At 39.1% G+C, this 20,851-nt stretch overlaps 1 protein-coding gene across 13 annotated transcripts in view; it reads left to right on the forward strand.

Moving 5' to 3' along the window:
- ATP8B4 (ATPase phospholipid transporting 8B4 (putative)) overlaps positions 1 to 20,851 on the forward strand; it is a 287,386-nt gene that overhangs the window by 217,043 nt on the left and 49,492 nt on the right. For all 13 annotated transcript variants that reach the window (XM_024761880.1, XM_024761893.1, XM_024761884.1 and 10 more), the window contains 4 exons: positions 7,736 to 7,851; positions 11,176 to 11,340; positions 12,323 to 12,434; positions 14,169 to 14,274. In XM_024761880.1, coding sequence (XP_024617648.1) covers positions 7,736 to 7,851; positions 11,176 to 11,340; positions 12,323 to 12,434; positions 14,169 to 14,274 — 499 coding nt within the window. The remainder of the gene's footprint in view (positions 1 to 7,735; positions 7,852 to 11,175; positions 11,341 to 12,322; positions 12,435 to 14,168; positions 14,275 to 20,851) is intronic.

Consider the following 20,851-nt stretch of genomic DNA (forward strand, 5'->3'; position numbering starts at 1 on the left):
TTTTTGCGGTACGCAGGCCTCTCACTGCTGTGGCCTCTCCTGTTGTGGAGCACAGGCTCCGGACACGCAGGCTCAGTGGCCATGGCTCATGGGCCCAGCCGCTCCGCAGCGTGTGGGATCTTCCCGGACTGGGGTATGAACCTGTGTCCCCTGCATCGGCAGGCGGACTCTCAACCACTGCGCCACCAGGGAAGCCTTGCGCCACCAGGGAAGCCCTATCTTTTTAAACTTGGTGATATTTGGGACTGTTGACCTACTTCTCTTGACACTCCTCTTTTGGCCTCTGGGAGCTCGCTGGCTCCTGGTTCTCCTCTTCTCCTGTGTTTTTGTTCTCAAGCTCCTTTTCAAGCTGACTATTCTTTGTCCCACTCTTCAGTGTTGGTGTCCTTTTCTCTTCTCACTTCCTGTGCTCTCCTTGGATAATCTTGACTCACATGGTGGTAGCTATTGCCTATATTCTGTGTCCTTCCCATATTGTTCTTCAGTTTCAGTCTCTCTCTGAGGTCCAGCTGACTATTCTTTGTCCCACTCTTCAGTGTTGGTGTCCTTTTCTGTTCTCACTTCCTGTGCTCTCCTTGGATAATCTTGACCACTCACATGGTGGTAGCTATTGCCTATATTCTGTGTCCTTCCCATATTGTTCTTCAGTTTCAATCTCTCTCTGAGGTCCCCACACACTCTTTCAGCCTTCTCCTGGATTCTGCCACTGGGTTGTACTACAGTTACCTCAAATTTTGTATGTCTAATATAGAACTTTCTTTCTCACAACTATTGCTGTTTATGTAGTTCTTATTAAAATTGTTAACTACCTTTTGCCATATGCCCGTGTGAGTGCACTGAACACTTTACAATGAATTATTTTATTAAATTCTTGCGATAGTGTATTACCCCCAATCGGGAGATGAGGCAATTAAGGCTCAAAGATTTGAAGTATCCTGCCCGAGATTGTCACACAACTTGTTACAAGTCCAGTAAGATGCAGAGGAAATATCTGAACCCAGGTTTTAAATATTTGAACATCTTTCTCCAACATCTAGCCTCTTAATCCCTATTGTAGCTCACTTGCTTTTGATACTTCCTTCTCCGTTGTGCCCCTAGGCTAGTGATTCTGAAACTTCAGCTCCCATCAGAACCACCAGGATGGCTTGTTAAAATGCAAATTGCTGGGCCTAGGCCCTAGAGTTTCTGATTCAGTAGGCCTGGGGTGAGGCCTAAAAGTTTGCATGTCTAACAGGCTCCCAGGTATTGCTGATGCAGATGCTGCTGGGCAGAGAACCAGTCTGGGGACCATTGCCCTGGACTAGGAGATCCTCAAATACTACTCATTATTTTCCCCTGAGATACTCTGCTACTCTCTTCCTGCAGGCTTCAGCATCTCTTGCCTTGTCTATAGGATCCTCAGTAGTCATCCTGTTTCTAAGTCTCTCCTCCTCAAGGCAACAGAGTAATCTTTCTAAAAATAGCCTCAAAAACCTGTTTTTATCATAAAAGCCTACTGTCCTTTTCACTTAATTCCCAGTGCCACTGCTTTAGTTAAGCCTCTCATCACTGCTTGCTTACATTATTGCAATATCTTTAAACCTGTTTCCCCTTAAAAGAATCCTCTATGCTGACACCAGGGTATTCTTTTTAAAACATTGGCCTGATTTTGCCATCACCAGCTTAAAAAATCTTGCTGGTTTCCTAGAACTTAAAGGATGTCCTTAGCAGGACATTCAAGATTGTTTGCAATCTGACCTCAAGCTGCTTTTCTTCCACTTCCTGAAACTATGTGCTCCAGCCTCAGTAGACCTCACCATTCCTGGCATGCATTGTGCACTTTCACACCATTTGCGTGTACGCCTAGACCTCTCCTTTTCTCCTCTCCTCTTCTTGGAAAACTCATACTCATGTAACTTATGAATATCCTGATCATCATATTAAATCAATTTTTACTCTGAAAAACATGTGTGTATATGTAATAGCAGGGCTTTTGGTCTCTAACTACTAGAAACTAGCTCTGGGAGATTGCTCTCAGCAGGAACCAAACATCATCTGAGGATGTTTATTTTTATTTTTTTTTGACAACAGGCTGTAGGCAGTCACTATCAGCGTTACTGATGAGCACACATGCTGCTCTGGGTGTTGGCTTAATGTTGTATCAGCAGGAACTATCTTCTATTTACAGCTTCAGGGGAAGTGTTATTGATGTTGGGTTGGCCCAGAACTGGTTTCTCTTTGCTCTGAGGGTGTTGACGAAACCTAAGATTGCTACACAGGGAAACTTTCAGCTTTTCCCCAGTGTTGGTCACCATTACAGGCTATGGGGAAATCACAGCCTAACCACAAATATCGGATGTTTGCCTTAATGGATCCCATATGAAGAAAGGTAATGTTCCACCACATGAATGCATGGAGGCTTCGGGCTTTATTTCATTTCTGTTTGTTTTTTAATCAGGAGGAATTTGAAAGAGAGACTGCACGAGGGTAGACAAGTCTCTGTTTGATAACAAGGTGAAAAACAATGTTAGCCTTATGATCCTCACGGGGCTTGGTTGGGCAACATCCCAGTCTGAAGGCTCAGACATTTGTTGCTGCTGCAGCTCTTTCTCCTCCTCCCCCTCTTAGGTCTTCTCCTCCTTCTTCGAGGTTTCCTTTTTTTGACAGTCATTCATTGAATCATGAATGTGTAGTTTAAGGACCAGTGGTACTTTCATTCTGGGGCAACAACCCTGATTTAATCCAGAGGTATCTAAATAAAAATAGATTTCTATAAAGAATTTTGTCAGAAGGTATAGAATATACTCTATTGATAAGCATGTAAATCTCAGTATGTAGTTTTGGAAGGATTAATACTACTAATTATGTAAATAAAAATACAGAGATAAAATTCAAAGATAGTTATTAATAGGGGCAAGTGGCAGATAATTATTAAAGAATAGATTACAATAGCTCCTTGTAAAGCCCTTACAAGATCTTTAGATAAAGGTTTCTTAACTCTAAACCGTTGAAGGATTATCAAAGTACAAATCACACTGACATGTGACAGGCATTTCTCTATGTGGATGTATGAACAGCCACCCAACTAAGATATAACAGAGTGGAATTATGCATCACCCTTCAGAGTGTTGCTATTATATATACCCTTACAGCATGAACCTGGAACCATTTCTGACTTTTTTCTTTCCTTTGTATCACAAAGGCATATCTGCTGCTTTCAACGAATTTTGCATAATTATAATTCAACTCAATCAAGCAAATATTTATTAAGTACCTACCGTGTTCCAGGAACTTGAAGCTAAAGGAGAATGTGAAATTGAAAAATGTATTTTGTGGTTGCATCCAGGAGAAAATGGTGAAGCAGGATAGGAAATAGGCTAAAAAGGGGCCTGATGATCCCTGTTTATGACACGTTTAAGAGTCCAAACTTGATCTAAGGGCAGAAGAAAGCTATTGCGGGATTCTAAGCAGTAGTGTGAAGATGACTCTGGCTGTATTGCAGAAGAGTTTGGAGGGAACGAGTAAAACCATTTAGGTTAATGTGATAATCTAGGCAAGAGAGAAGGGGTCAGAGAGAAGTTCTTGGCTTTGATTGGATGTATGGGTGGTGAAGGGGGAGGACCTTTGAGTGATGGCCAGATACCTGATTTGGGAGACTAAGTGAATGCTGAAGCTGATTATTATTTTTTTTTAAGACTTCTTTTTTTTAATGTGCACTATTTTTAAAGTCTTTATTGAAATTGTTTCAATGTTACTTCTGTTTTATGTTTTAGTTTTTTTTATGGCCATGAGGCATGTGGGATCTTAGCTCCCTGACCAGGGATCAAACTCGCACCCTCTGTATTGGAAGGTGGAGTCTTAACCACTGGACCACCAGGGAAGTCCTGAAGCTGGTTATTAGGACTGAAGACATAGGAGGAGTAACTAGTCATTGGTGATAGATAATGTGTCCAGTTTGAGTTTGATGTGCTTGGGCACATCTAAGAGGAGATGTCCAGTTGGTAGTTGGATGTACAGGAAGGGAGCACTGGAAATGGATTTAGGCAGGAGATACACATTTGAGAGCAATCATCCGGTCGATGAAAACTGAAGCCATAAAAAGAATGTGACTGCCCAATGAGAGTGTGAAGGATGGGAGGAAAAGTCAGTCCTGGGTAATTTCCTAGCAGAAGTGACTATAAGCCTTGAATGAAAAGGGATATAAAACTTGCTGAGCTGCCAAAGGAAATGTTTAATGAGTAAAATTAAACAGGATTCCATGAAATTGGGTTTACATGAACTCAAAATTTAAAGGGGCTAATGCTGGGTTAAGAGAAGGCAGCAGATATGGAAAATCTTTATTAAATCAGAAAATTGTAGATCTAGAAAGACCTTAGAAGTTAGGTTGTTTAAACATCTCCTTTTCACAAGTAGAAACTGAGACAAAGAGATGGTGAGGGATTTGCACAAATCAAGATTGGTCTGTGATTTCCCTAGACCAGTGGTTCTCAATGAGTGGTCTGGCGAACCCTAGGAAAACTTGATAGTTTTTCAGAGGCTGCACAAGGACAAAAATATTTTCATAATAATACTAATATTATTTGTCTTTCAATTTTTTTCCTCATGAATATATTGTGGAGGTTTACAAAAGCCACATGACATGTGATAATACAACAGATTGAATGCAAAAGCAGATATGAGAATCCAACTGTCTTCTCTTAAGCCAGACATTAAAGAGATCTGTAAGGGACTTACCTGGTGGTCCAGTGGTTAAGACTCCACACTTCTAAAGCAGGGGGTGTGGGTTCAATCCCTGGTCTGGGAACTAAGATCCCACATGCCATGTGGCATGGCCAAAAAAAAAATAAATAAAATAAAGATATCTGTAACCATATGAAACAATGCCCCTCCCCGAACTAAGTGTTGTTGTTTTGGAAAATATAGTTATTTTTCATAGAATTGTTATATATGTAAATATATAATAGGTTTATTGTTACTATAATAATTACTCTTGGTAATATTATAATTAATGTCTTAAGACTATTGATACAATAAAATTTATCAGTTTGAATTTCTAATGAGGTAAATATTGATAGATAGAACCTATATGGAGTCCTCATGAAGTTTTAAGAGTGTAAAGGGGTTCTGAGACTGAAAAGTTTGAGAACCGATATCCTACCTTGGACTATAAGAAATAAACAGTCATAGAGAAGTCATACTGGCAAATGTGGGATATATACACTTTGCCTTTATAGCTCTGGTAATGGGAGGGAGAAAATACGGGGGAATTTATTAAATTGGATTGCTGTATAAGAAAAGAAAGAGACAGACTTTCCTAGGATTAAATGTTCTGGAAATTATAAAAGTTGACCACGGGTCTTAGAAGAGAACACAAGCCCTAGACAAATCCCAATAAAAAACATTTTCCAGGGTGCATTACATCTATTCAAGCTAGGAGGAAATTGGATTAGATTAAGTGTTGACTAAGGGTCATTAAAGATTAGAGGAAGTGAGAAAATCTTAATTCAAAGAGTCATGTACTACAATGTTCACTGTAGCACTATTTACGATAGCCAGGACATGCAAGCAACCTAAGTGTCCATCGACAGATGAATGGATAAAGAAGATGTGGCACATATATACAATGGAATATTACTCAGCCATAAAAAAACCCAAAATTGAGTTATTTGTAGTGAGGTAGATGGACTTAGAGTCTGTTATACAGAGTGAAGTAAGTCAGAAAGAGAAAAACAAATACCATATGCTAACACATATATATATGGAATCTAAAAATGAAAAAATGGTTCTGAAGAACCTAGGGGCAGGACAGGAATAAAGACACAGACGTAGAGAATGAACTATGGACTTGAGGACACTGGGAGTGGGAAGGGTAAGCTGGGAAGAAGTGAGAGAGTGGCATGGACATATATACACTACCAAATGTAAAATAGATAGCTAGTAGGAAGCAGCCGCATAGCACAGGGAGATCAGCTCGGTGCTTTGTGACCACCTAGAGGGGTGGGATAGGGAGCGTGGGAGGGAGACGCGAGAGGGAGGGGATATGGGGATATATGTATATGTATAGCTGATTCACTTTGTTATAAAGCAGAAACTAACACACCATTGTAAAGCAATTATACTCTAGTAAAGATGTTACAAAAAAAAGATTAGAGGAAGCAACCTAAGTGTCCCTCAACAAATGAATGGATAAAGAAGATGTGGTATATATCTTGTGGTATATACAATGGAATACTGCTCAGCCATAAAAAAAGAATTAAATTTTGCCATTTGCAGCCACATGGATGCACTTAGAAGGCATTATGCTAAGTGAAATAAGCCAGACAGAGAAAAACAAATACTATATGATATCACTCATATGTGGAATCTTAAAAATACAACAAACTAGTGAATATAACAAAAAAGAAGCAGACTCACAGATATAGAGAATAAACTAGTGGTTACCAGTGGGGAGAGGAAAGGGGGGAGGGGAAATTTAAGGGTGGGGATTAAGAGACACAAACTATTATGTATAAAATAAGCTACAAGCATATATTGTACAGCACAGGGATATAGCCAATATTGTATAATAACTATAAATGGAGTGTATCCTTTAAAAATTGTGAATCACTGTTTTGTACACCTGTAACACATAATGTTGTATGTCAACTATACTTCAATTAAAGAAAAGATTAGAGGGAAAAGTAATTTATTGTACTATGGTATTTATATTCTTTTAAATCAAGCTCTAAACTTTGTATCCTCTTAAACTAATAGTAGTCAATATTTATGTTCATCTGTTTTGAGGCATTCTATTTTTAGAGAAAAGGTATAATTGAGTGGAAAGCATGTAATAATCTTTGACTCAATGAAGCTTGTGAGGGTCAGTGTTCAGACCATGAAGTTGTGACACAGGCAGTTGTCCTAGATTGTATCAGCCCTTCAGAAATAGTAGGGGAGAAATACATTACTATGTCATTCATTCATTCAATAAATAATTAGGTGTCTGGTGTCTGCCAAGCTGTAAAACCAAGCCTGCAAAGGTAGGCTTAAGGAAAGATTAGCTTAAAGAAAGATTCGTCTGACAGCAGTATGTGCAACAGCCAGGGGTGGGCACAAGGATTGGAGATGAGGGATTGGAGCCTAGTCAAGGCTGTCATTCCCAAACCTGGGGGGCAGGTTAAAAACACAGCCCTACTAATACAGACTTCCTGTGGGAAGAAGATAGAAACTTTAATTTTGAAAGCCCTCTGTGAAGTGTGCTTGTAGCCAGGATTGTGACCCAAGAATGAAAGGGCTTTTCCAAGGAGTAAAGGGGGTGAAGAAATATGTCAGCAAGGACTGCGAACTAATGGATAAACCATGGCTTTGAATGTCTAGAGTTCCATATGGAGATCATTTGGCATGACACTGATAGCTGATTCCTACAGTCAGTCTTGAATTTCACATTAGGAGACAGGCAAAAAAAAGCTCTCAGTTCTGCTCAATAAAAAAGGCTTAATTTAAATGTATCAGCCCTTCAGAAATAGTAGTCAAGGAAGATAACAAGGTTGTACACATCAGAATGAAAACACTTTTTCCTGTAGATAGAATATTTCTAAGTTAATAAAACAGGAGTAAAGCCAAGTGACTTGGGTAATGACCTTTTAACCAAAGACACTGCATACTTTACTAGTGGCTAAAACATGCCCATTTCCAACTTGCCTGGCTAGAGCCCAGGGACAGTCAAGTCTTGATGCATTTCACCGAATATAATCTACTTTCCCAACTTTTCTTTCAGTTCGAAACCCAGAAGGACAGATAAAGCTTTATTCCAAAGGAGCAGACACTATTCTGTTTGAAAGACTTCATCCATCCAACGAAGACCTCCTGACCTTGACGTCAGACCATCTCAGTGTAAGTGCCTCTGTCATAAGGTTAGCACGGTGGCCCTTTGGCTGCTTCCTATGGTTAGGTCTTATTTTTAAAATATCAGTTAAATGATCTGACTTCTGAAATAGAAAGCATGTGAAGAACGGTTCCACAGGAAACTGTGCCAGTGAATGTTTAGAAGCTGGCACGTGGACTTACCCCCTACCCTGCTGAGAGTCTGGTCGGTCTCACCGCAGGTGGATTAAAACACAGCAGCTGAGAAGTAGCCACTGAGTGTGGGCTCCTGAACTCCGGCCAGAAGACTCAAGACCCCAAGGGTAACCTGCTCTAACTTCCCTACAGCTGGGGACTGTTTCACCTGGGTGACTGGACTGGTTTAGGGAAGAGGAACAGGAGGGTTGCTTTCCCTTGGGTTCTGATGCATCTGGTAATAATGGAATCTCTTATGGTTACCTCCAGGGAATAGTTCAGGGTCGTGTTTATATGGTGAGGGGGAAATAATCTCTGTAGCCAACTTTCTCCTCTAAGGGTTCTTTTATTCAGGTCATAAATCATGATGAGTCACTAGTGTTCCCTAGGTTGAAGTTACCAAACGCATATATCCTAAGACTATGCATAGTTTCTTTCCAAAAGCTTTGTAAAGGGAGCAGGGATGGTCTTTGGCACACCTTTTTTTTTTTTTTTTTTTTTGCAAAAGAGTAAGGGTCTATGAATCAATATGAACATTATCTGATTTAAACCTGAGATTCAAGGCTCTCTCTATCTGTTTGAGGTTCTGTTTAACCCAATATGAAATGTAAGGGCAATTGCTCAAAGCTCTTATTTCCTCCTTGGTTTCTCTCCTTTAAAAAACTATTGAGGAGTGGGATAGGGAGGGTGGGAGGGAGATGCAGAGGGAGGGGATATGGGGATATATGCATATGTATAGCTGATTCACTTTGTTATACAGCAGAAGCTAACACAACTTTGTAAAGCAATTATACTCCAATAAAGATGTTAAAAAAAGATAAATTTTTTTTTAAACTTCCAAAAAAAGAAAGAAAACAACTATTGAGGATTCATTTTCTTTGCCAAGCCGTATATTTAATATAAAACATTCCCTGAACCTTTAAACAAACAAACAAACAAAAAAACTCTGGCTGACTTTAAATAATGATGGTTTGGTAATATTGGTTACAAACATAGCTATTGTTTTTGTCTTTCCAATAGAGCATTCTTGATTTTCTTTTAATCTTTTCCAGAAGGCTAGCATGGTCTTTTTAAATTTTTTTTTTTTTTTATGGAAACAACATTGGAATCATAAGTATTTGATTTTGCCATTGCTCAAACACCAAGGCCCTGGATTTTCATGCTAAAGTATGGGAAGCCAAATTTGATCTTTTTATATTTCTAGGCAAAAGATTTATTTTCCAGGTAGTATCAATTTGACTTGCTTTCACTTCATTCACTTTATTCATTTTGACTTCTAAATTCTGCAGTTTTAAATTTATATTTAATTATTGATTTTTGAATTGTTTAATGATAGGAAACGACCTTGTTCAAATGTTCATTTAGAATTCAACTTGTGTTTCATGCACTAATTAAATAACTTAAATCATCTGTCCCCTTTTGTAGTGTCATGTTAGAGTTGATTCACTGCTGTGCAGAACAAAGAGAAAGGCACTGTAATGCCCAGTGGGGTTGCAAGGGAGACACAAGAGGGAGGAGATATGGGGATATATGTATACATATAGCTGATTCACTTTGTTATACAGCAGAAACTAACACACCATTGTAAAGCAATTATACTCCAATAAAGATGTTAAAAAAAAGTTAGAGTCAAAGAAGTGTTTGTGCAAATTAAAAGGACAAAAGATCCTTATAAAAGGCAGTAACTAGATTTTCAGATCAGTAGGGGACCCAGTGGTGGTCTTGGAGGAGGGCTTGTACAATGTGATTGTAATATCCAAAGTGCTACCAACTGCCTACGAGATAAATTTGGATAATTTTTCTCATGGTCTCTCTGGGCTAAACCACATCACTGCAGTATGCACTGACTTTTCTTTCCATTTACCTAATTAGGGTGTGTCATGGTTTAATATATGCTTGATTGCAAACCTGTGTCTGTCTCATAAGCCACAACACAACAGAGAAGACATGCTCTGTGGCAATGCCCAAAGGAGCAGAAATGGTTATGAAAACGCTTACAGTGTGGAAGCCCATAAAATGACCACCGGAGGCCTAGGCAAAGTGGGAGGTTTTTAGCATTTCCCCAAGCATTCAACATATGTTTCTAGCTATTGCAGCTGTGTGAAACACTTAGCAACTACCAGCCTCCTATTTTTATTTATTTATTTTCATGTTAGAAGCATAAAGCACTAGAGGTTTAATTTAAGATTGTTGGCTTCCTGAGACACCAAATGAAGAGTATGATCCTCTGATAAATTTGACCTATTATTAAGTACTAACTCCACAGAAAATAGTTTCTAGAAAAATAATGATTTTTTTAAAAACTAACTGGACTTGACTGTCTCTTTAAAGTTTCAAACAGTTTTATTATAAAAGTATGCTTTAGTATAGCAAAAAAAGATTTACAGAAGTTCTAGGATGAAAAGTAAAAGTCAGCCTCCATTTCTAGTACTACTTCCCAGAAGCGAACATTTATATTAAACTTTTCTGCCTTTCTCTCTCACTTTTCCCCTAGAGTTATTATTATAACTTTAATTTATATCCTTAAATTTCTATCACCTGACATCTATTCATCTATTATTGAATAAATGTATTTTATTATGGAAAATTTCAAACATAAACACAAGTAGGACAGAGTTAATTTTAGATGTGGCTGTATTATTAGGAGGAAGGTGAGAAGATTTTGGTGAGATGTCATGCTGCAGCCCCTTGAGAGAGCCTCCTACCTTTGATTTGAGAGCTATAGCTCCTCTGAGGGTCCTTTGTTCTCCCCTAAAAGCTGAGGGCCATAGGCCTTGAAACAGGCTGGGTCCCTCACATTGCCAGTAGTGCTTCCTTCAGGCAGGGGATAGGTTAAAAACGAATATGTTGCTTCAAATGCTTATCTCAAGTCATGGGCACCATTGATCACCTCTCAACTAGGACCCTTCAGAGGGCATTTCAGCAGTCTTAAGGGGGAATGCTAGGTCCCTTGAATGTTTCAACCCAAAAAAACACAAAATAAAAATATCAACTCCCCTTTCCAAGAGGATTAGAAAGTTGGAGGTCAGGATGACTAAGTAGTGCTCTTGAGATAAAATGAATTTGAGTGCAAAACTTCTTACCTATTATTGTCGTTGCTGTTTTATTGCTGTGATTATTGTTTTGGGATGGTTCGTAAGTCTCCGTCTGCTCTGGCAGGAATTTGCAGGAGAAGGCCTTCGAACCTTGGCCATCGCATACAGAGATCTGGATGACAAGTACTTCAAAGAGTGGCACAAGATGCTTGAAGATGCAAACGCTGCCGTAGATGAGAGGGATGAACGGATAGCAGGGCTGTATGAAGAAATCGAAAGGGATTTGATGGTATGAGTTTAGAAGCATGATGGTTTGTGTTTACAGAAGGGATAATATGTGTTTAGAGATCTAGCATGGGAATAATCCATTGGCTAAATCATCTTGCACACAGCAGATGTTACTCTTTCAAACAATGAATCATGCTTTATATGTTGACTTTGAGCTTGCCATATGTGGCCAGAGGATTATTTCTATTAACAGTAGCTTATGCAATTGGAAGTCCCCCAAGAGTAGAAGGTAGTAGACTCCCTATTCTTTGTCAGCCTCTGGTGTGTCATGTTTTGTTTGATGTTATGTGTGTTGTTTTTTTTTTTCCTCCATGCTTTATAACCCACCTTTTTAGAGCAGGGAAACTTGCCATGAAGCGTGGGGCTGTAGCTGTAAACCATCCTAGACCCATGAGATTCTGATGATATCTGTACTGTCCAGAGTGTGATATATTCTAGAAACCACTCTTCCCTGAGGCCCTAGTGGCCAGGATGCTTAGCTATTGTGAGGCATTAGGGAGCGCACCTTGCTCATCTTTGGATGACATGTTGCACCAGAACCTTCACTTTCTAGTTTATGGCATCTGATGGTTTGTTAATTGAAGAGAATGGCTCTAGGTTTTTTGTGATCCTGACTCTGAGATGAGGGCTCTCCTTTATACCCTTCCATGTCAATATAACTGGGGGATACTTAAGTCCTTAGAAGTCCATATTATCATATTATCCTAATATGTTATCTGAGCATATCGGATCCCTCATGTAAATTCTAACTCCCGGGATCTCTGCACTAATTGGAATGCCCATCAGTTGCCTTGATTAGGGAACCTCCTTCTAGGGTCCTTCCCAGCCCACCTCTGTACATAATAGGATGCTTGTTGTATCAGTGCATCATATGCTCCATCTTCAATTCATGTCCCCTGACCTCTAAACTCTGTGATTGAAAGCTATGGATGTTATGGGTATTTTTTGCATGCATTAACGTGAGGTATTCTTTTTTAATGAAGCTACTAGGTGCAACTGCTGTAGAAGATAAGTTACAAGAGGGTGTTATTGAAACGGTTACAAGCTTATCACTAGCCAATATTAAGATCTGGGTCCTAACAGGAGACAAACAAGGTAATTTGAAAATAGATGATGATGTTTTGACAAGGGGGCAGTAATTTCTGTGGTAAAATTTTAATTAACCAGAAAGCTTAATTAAGGAGACATTTGCCCGGTCCTCCGCAGAGGAAAGAGTTGAAATACAAAAAGGAAAACTCATATATTGCTAGAATTTACTATCAAACTAACAAAATATCTTCTATAGTATACCCTGCGGCCAGTTGAGTTTCAGCTCAATTGCCTCTTAAAAATAATAGTTATACCCGTAGGCAACAATGGTATTAAAAATGTTGAACTATTGGTTTGTATGTGCACTGCTCCTGGTTAGGAGAGGGAGTGGCACAGCTCTGAAGCAGGACATTGGAGACCTCAGCATTACTTCTTTAGTTTCTTCATGGTAGGAAGGTTTGGGAATCTTAGAGGAGGGGTAGGCTTTGGAGAGGCTCAAGGAAGCAGCTGTTTATCAGCTGGTATGGAAATATTTTGGTATTTTAACAACTACCACAGCTGTACCAGTGCAACCTGGCTGAATTCCAGGACTGCCCATGCAGTTGTACAAGGAGAGCTGACCCACTTTCAGGCATGACAATATGCCAAGTCATCAGAGAAAGAGTCATTATGTTCAGAATACTGTGTTTCCTAAGAAAGAAAAGGGGATCAATACATTTTGGATCTATTGCTAGCAGTGGTTAAAACAAAAATGATTTTCTGCTGGGCCATCAGTGGACCAGAAATATTCAGTTAAGTGGCACACACATTTTTAAGATTCTATCTAACTTTTTTAGAACATTGGAGTATTTGCAGATATGATAAATCAGTTCTCTATATGTTTACTCAAATCACTGATTACAAAAAATAAACCATAGAGAGTCGAGCTCTGTGTTGTGTTGTTAGACTTCCTAGAGTTTGATGTTGATCAGTGGGTACAGCTGTTCAACTAGTTATGAATATCCACAAGTTTACTGTTTAGCTTTCATTTCTGTGGTTTCTAATTGTGAGGTTTTATCAATTGTCTTCCTTGACTTAGGACAAACCTAATGATTCTATAGAATTCGCTGAAGTCTAACGACTCGGTAAAATTAGAATCAGATGATTATATTGCAGATGAAAGGGGGTACTTAACTATCCTAGGCTCCATTTCTACAGAATTAGAGGAAGGTCTAGTCAATATCATGTAATACTCTAGTTATCTAGTAGCAGCAGTCCTGGTTTTTTTTTGAGGTGATAGCCAAATTCCAAATTTCTATTCACTTAATGGAAACGTGGCAATGTTGCATGTGGAAGAACTAAAAAATTTTGTAAGATCATTTTTGCTGTTCAACTGAACATTTTGTGAGATTTTTTTTCAATTTGTCTATTATATCAGATTGAATAATAGCTAAGTTTAGTATTTCAGCTCTCTAAAGGCAGTATTTGAGACTTCTGGTAAAATTTTTTAAATGTATACATTTTACTAATCACAAGATCTTGGGATATTTTCATGAGTACTCATTTTGGGAATCAAAAAGTTTTTTAAAAAACTAGATGAGAATGCTGAAGATTCACAGATGTTGCTATTTCTCCAAGGATTTAACAAATCTTTGAATTTCTCCCTGGGCTTCTTGTATTTCGTCACCGATCATGCTCTCTTTGAAGTTAAGGAGGCCTGTAGGCTATAAGGAAATAGAGCAAGGGCCTCAAAACTTTTATGAAGAGGTACTTATGTTATTAAGTAATGTTCTAACTGAAGTCGGCTTTATTATGTATCAGAAACTGCCATCAATATTGGCTATGCCTGCAACATGCTGACTGATGACATGAATGATGTGTTCATCATAGCAGGGAACACAGCTGTGGAGGTCAGAGAAGAACTCAGGTAAGTGCTAGAGGAAGGAGGAAAGGACCAGAGGGAGGGGGAGGGGAAAGGAAAATCTGATAGTTGAGAAAGAGGAAAATCCCCTTTGAAGAAGAACATTTTAAAAGTCTGCCTAGTTATTTCCCCAGAACTTCAAAAAGTGCTGTCTTAATAACAATTTTTGCTTGCTGGCGCTGGTAGGAGCTTCTCTAAACTCAGCCCACTCTGGGTCTGGCCAAATGGCTTAGAGGCCAACTGCTTTGCCGCTTTTGCTACAGTCTCGAGAGGCTAACACAGCCATCTCAGCACAGCAGTGGGGCACGATGGGCTTCCTTCACGTGCCTCCATCGTTTAACTTTTGTTCCTGAACTTTGAAAAGAAAGGAAGCCTTGACTGTCAGCACCCCACTTGATAACTTGATACAGATGAAATCTCCCAACTGTTTTACATTGCCTTACTCACTATAGAAAATGGCTGTATCATGCTGGTTAGAAGCTATGACTTGAGACTGCATGTGAGTTGGGAAATCTCATGATTACTGACATAATTTTATTACTATTATTTCTATAAGTTTAACAAGAGAGTCCATAGAGTCTAGTGGGAAAATATTAACAATTTATTTAATAATTAATAGTAATTAAAATTTTTACCTCAAGAAAATCTTTTTCTTTAAATGACTTTTTGTTTTGGGGGGAATTTAACTCTTGCTGAAGGAGGATAGATGTAAACAGATCAAGATTCTAACGAGCCTATTGCTAAATGCTTTGAGATAGTGCCTGGGACCCTATGGTAAGCAGTAGGCATGTATTCTCTTGTTTCATTCTCAAAGCAACCCAGTGGAAGGTGTTATCATTATCCTTGTTTTACAGATTAGGAAGTTGAGACACACATAGGGTAAGTAATGTGCCCAAAGTTTCACAGCCAGTCAGTGGTTCAGCTGGGGTTGAATCTAGGCAGCGTGGCCCCAGAGCCTGTGCACCCACTCACTTGTCACGTGTCTCTCTAAACACACCTTAGGTATATTCTTACTCTCTTTAAATAGCTAATATAAAAAGTGCAGTCGTTGAGGCACATGGCTGCTTCACTTGAGGTCAGACACCAGGTTAGCAACTAGAGCAGAATGGATTTCAGGGAGAGAGAGCAGGTGTAAGAGGAAGAGTACAGGCTCTGTGTTAACTGGAGCCAAGTTGGAATCTTGTCTTCGTGCTCCTGGCTGGCTAAGTGACTTTTGAGATGCTATTCAACCACTCTTTATTTGGTTTCCTCATTTGTAAAATGGGAAAACATACAAATACCTACCTTATAAATTATTTTATTTGGGGGATTAATGTAAGAACATAAAGCTTTATGGCCATTCAATGAGCATCCTTCTTGCCTTCCCTCCTCTCTCTCCACTCCCTCCCTTCCTCTCGCCCTCTTTCTTCAGCCATTGTTCTCAATCTTTCCACCAAAAAGGACTAATTTTTAAAAATATTTCCCCAATAGACCCTATGGAGTCTATTATTAAAATTATATAAATAATAATAATAAAATTATATCAGTCACAGTTAATTAGATTTCCTAATTTTTATTTGGCAAAGACACACATACTCTTCAGTCACAGCTTCTAACCAGTGTGATATAGCGGTTTTTTATACCAGGTTGATGTAAGGTAGCTGAAAGGAAAATAAAACTTTAAAAACTTAGGGAGTCTCTATGTTCTTATCATAGAAAATTCTACACTTTTCATTAACCTTCTTAAGATACTGAAAACAACATGCTGACTCCCATTGCAAATTTTATGGATCCTCTTCCTCTGTTGATTACACTGAATAACAATATTGCAGGTTGATGGAACAGCACACACAAAGGCATACAGACGTGAAAGATATGTTATATTCCAGGAGCAACCTGTCAAGTTGTAGCTGGAGTGTCCTACAGAGTTATGGGCGGGGATAATTTTTCAGAGATGAAGTGGTGATAGATTGAGTGATAAGCCAAAGTGAATATACTTTATCCTGAAGGTACTGGATGGATGGAGAGGACTTCTAGGCAGAAAAGAGACAAATCCAATTTTGCACTTTAGAAATAACACTGTAGTGGCAGGATAGATGGAGTATGTTTGACAGAAAATGAATGGGATGGGGAGATGGATGAGGAAGCTGTTGGAATACAATACTCAAGTTTAGGGATGGTGAGGGTTGAACTAAGGCAGCGAGGTGGTAAGAACGGGCAAGGAAAAAGTGGAATGAAATTGATAGCTGTTTCGGAGGTAGAATGGATAGGACTTGGAATTCGACTTGATGTGAAGAGATGTAGAAGGAGGCTCTGTCATTTCTGGCTTGTCTGACTTCACAGCCTGGAATACACTGAGCTGTGCAAGAAGAGAAACTCATTAAATTTTCTAAAACTGAACTTGAACCCCTTTTCTGCCTGGTGACAGAACAGTTAAGTTAGGCACTTTGGGTAAATTTAGTTCACGTCTAGGATGTGCAATTGCCTTACCTGTCACTGATCCTCAGCGTCTATCCTGTGGCCTCTGGCACTTCCCATTTCTGTGTCCCTGTCTGGTCTCTGGTCTCTGGGTTGCTGACTGTCCCTGTTGGCTGACTTCCGCATCCTCCTGAGGAAACATGGAAGTTTAGGGGCTCTTCCTTACCTCTCTGTGTCTGAGACGTGCTCTCACATGGTTACCTCTCTTCCTGAAATCCCTTTCTTCTACGACCCTCCACGTCACCATGCTTCAGTGGCAATGCGTCCATACTCAGATTCCCGAAAACTTATCTGAGAATTCCATTATCCACTCCCAGTCCAGGGTGTGGATCAGCACCCAGGCTTCTTTTAGTGATTCACGAGCATCTAACCTCCTCTTCAAAGTCCCTCTCCTCTAGGCTGGATGGGAAATGGAGAAAAGGAGTCATTTTTTTCTAGTCTGTTGCTTAGGGCAACAGTTTATGCCCTGATTCCTTTAAGGATTAGTTTTTCGACACTTGAAGAAACTTTTCTCTTCCCTCTCAAAAAGCCCAATTAGTGGAATTCCAGATTGCTGGAATTCAGGATGACAATGCTGCTATGAGTTTCAGGAGTCCATTTCGGTACTCAGAAAACAAAATCTTGACTCTTTTGTTTTCTCTGTATTTGGCCCTGTCAGATCCCCCGAGGCAAGGTGTGTTTCTGAGTAAACAGAGAGGGTCACCTGTGGTGGCCCTGGTAATTGCAAGGGGTGGGGAACCGAAGTTAATTTCTCAAGATTTTATCCAGCCACATATGGTTGACTAAGTAGGTGACATAACTTTCATTACATGGAAGGAATGTGGAGAAATATGAATTCCTATATACTGTTGTTGGGAGTGTAAGTTGGTAGAAACTTTCTAGATGGTGAACTAGCAATATATTTCAAAATTATATATGTGCTCAGTTTTGACCCAAAGATTCTTACTTCTAGGAATTGTCCTTAAGAAAAATAAATGGACAAATGTATGTGTGTGTGTACGTGTGTGTGTTTGTATACATACATACATATTGTGGCATCAATTATGATAATAGAAAATTAGAAATTGCTCAAATACCCAGCCACAGGGATTTTGTTAAGTACTATGATATATAGATGGAGTGAGAAACTATCCAGTCTTAAAAGTGATTATGTGTTTTTTGACATTGGAAGATGTCCACGATGTATTTAAGTGAAAAATGAGTTTATGAAATTTCATGCATAACATGATCCATTTTTTCAAAAAAGTATATATGTATGTATGTATGTATACGTATAAAACACTATACATCTATATCCATATCTATCTACCTACCTCCACATCAAGTTCTCGAGAACATACACATACAGTTGTTCTCTCTTGGTGATACAATTATGGATCATGTTTGCTTTCTTCTTTATGGCTCTTTGTGTTATCTGAAGTTGTAATAGTGTCCATATAATACTTTTACAATTAGGAAAAAAGCCAAAAGATTATCTCCATTTTTTTTAGTGAGGAGGGAAAAAAGTAAAGATTTTCCATCTAGACTAATTATTTCAGGACTCTTGAGGCCACCTTGTTTAACTTGCTGGCAAATAATGTTTATTTCAATTCAGATTTGGAGATTACCCCATTCTGAGACTCTACAACAGGGAGGCAATGAATGATAGAAAATTCTGTATGAGAAGAATCAATACATTTATAGTATACAGTTGCTTTATGTTATGGGGAAAAAAGAGCATCCAAGAAAAGTTATTACTGGAGGTGCTGCTCTCTATAATCCTAATCCTGGCTACTTATATCTAAACCCATGGTTTTGGGGAATGAAATATTGAAATCATAAATTTACACCACTCAATTTTCTTGTGTTACACCTTTGAGTTCAGTGGGTTTGAGTTTTGCTTTTTCATGCAAAAACATTAAAAAGAAGTATCAGAAGAAGAGGATCTAAGTGATAGTAACTATTGGGAGGAAATGAGCTAAATGCTCATATTTAAACCTGTCAAATATGTCTCAATTATTTCATAAACATTGATATGTAATTTTCATGCATATCATGCATGCATACAGCTTGTTTCAAATTTAATGTCATGAAAATGTTTTAGACACATTGAGTCCTAGGTTAACTTTGCTGCCATAGCTGCCTTAGTATTCAGGGCATGCCCAGAAATCTACAATTAAACCCTGTTATGCTTTCTCGAAAGATTACTGCATTGATTACATTTCTTCAATACATATGTCTTCTGCCCAAAGAAAAGCAGACTGAGGATGTAATTTTGCTTGGGCTGACAAGCAAACACATTACATGTTTCATTTTTGTTGCATTGAGCACATGTTTTATTGTTAGGAAAATTAATTAAACCATGAAGTGGCTCTACTGCTTCTGAGTAGTATCCTAGTGATATACCTAGGAACTGACATTTCCTCTCTAATCAACAAAATACATATTGCATTTTTTGCACACCTACTTGATGGAAAGTTATTGTTTGAATGAGCAGGGTTCATAAATGCAAATGGCTCCAGGGCCAGGCAGGAAATATTAGTTGTGTGACCTGGGCTGTACAAGGCATTATGGAATGTTTGGGGCTTTGGTGAAGGCGAACAACACATTGTCCATAAATTCATACGGATTCTTTTTAGACGTTATGCAGGCCAAACAAAATGCACCTTGTTCCTAATTCTCAATTTCTAGTCACCCCGGCAAAATGTTTTAGTAAGTTTAGTTTCTATCATAAATTGTAAAATTTTAGAGTACTCAGTAATATTGGAGACCTTCCAGTACAGCCTGGTACAGCTGCCTGAGTTTTCATAATGGTATCAACCAGTGTGATTCACTGGTATCATTCCCCTAGATTCTAATAAAGATACCGCTTCAGGGGTTGAGTATCTTATAGGTCACACAGTTAATAAGGGATGAAACTTGGGCTTGACATCAAAATTTCATGTACTTTCTCCCTTTCTCTACTGTTGGCAGGGTACTCTTTTACCCTAACTGGTGCTCTAGTGCTATGCCTTTTTCCCAACCTAGAGGCAGCCTGTGGCTAACTATGTGTAAACCTTTTGGTGCAGTAGACAGAGCACTAGGAATTTGAAGACCTGGGTTCTCGCCTGGGTCTGTAACTGACTAATCAAGTGGCTAGAGGTCAGATAGCTCAACTGTGGGCATATGAGATATCAGAGGCAGACCTTGGGCCTGAAGCCAGATCTCCAGGTTTCAAGCCCAATGCTCATATCAAAGTCAAAATTGTATTTGTCTAAACATGACGTCATGGTTTCAATCTATTTTCTAACAGGTCGTTTTAAGGTTTGAATATAGAGCGCCTTAAGACTGACAAAATGACTCTTTCTCCTACCATCTCTTTTCTTCATAGATTGCATGTAAGCTAATGTGGGCCTAACTGTGCTTTGCTGTGTTTGTGGTGGCATGGGGCTGTGAATGCCAAAGTCGCCTCAACCGATAATACCTTTCTGCATGCCAACATTGTCACAGACTGCCCCTCATTACAGAGCTTGGAAAAATCAGGCACTCTTCTGTTTTAGCATTTGTTACTTGTATTCTGTAGTAAAGCGTTGTGTATCATGCCTGCAAAAATGTATAATTCATATTCCACGAAGGGAGTTATGTGTCGCTTTTTCCCTCCTAATAAATTGTTTGGCGAGGACCAGCTGGTATTTGAAGAGCTAAGTTCCAGGAAGAAAAAGAAATGACAGCTATAGAGCATGGGCAAAGGGCTGGCCTGTTTGGAGGGAGTGCGGTGGGGATTTAAGCAGAGCCCGAAACACTGTCCCTTTTCTGCCCGGAAAAGGGTTCATGTGAGATGTTAGGAAGACAGTTTAGGGGAAAAAAATCCTAAGTAAATAGAATTTCAGCCAATACTTTCATGAACTTCACCCTTCTTTGGAATGCTTTCATTCTCTGGGGGAAAACAGAGTTTGAGTCATTTATACAGCAAGTGAGAACTTTACTGAAAAGGAGACTTCAGGAGATGTTTGCCCTTTGGTGCTTTCTGAGGACCTAATTTATGAGCTCTGCAACACTGTCAGAGAAATGTTCATTTTGGAGGAACTTGTCTCTCTTGCTTTCTTCATTATATGGACTGTAAATTTTCATGAGTGTGAGGAGGATTCCCTGACATGATTATCTGATG

Source organism: Neophocaena asiaeorientalis, unplaced genomic scaffold, assembly GCF_003031525.2.
Source record: "Neophocaena asiaeorientalis asiaeorientalis breed wild unplaced genomic scaffold, Neophocaena_asiaeorientalis_V1.1 scaffold111, whole genome shotgun sequence".
In the NCBI taxonomy this organism is placed as follows: domain Eukaryota; kingdom Metazoa; phylum Chordata; class Mammalia; order Artiodactyla; family Phocoenidae; genus Neophocaena; species Neophocaena asiaeorientalis.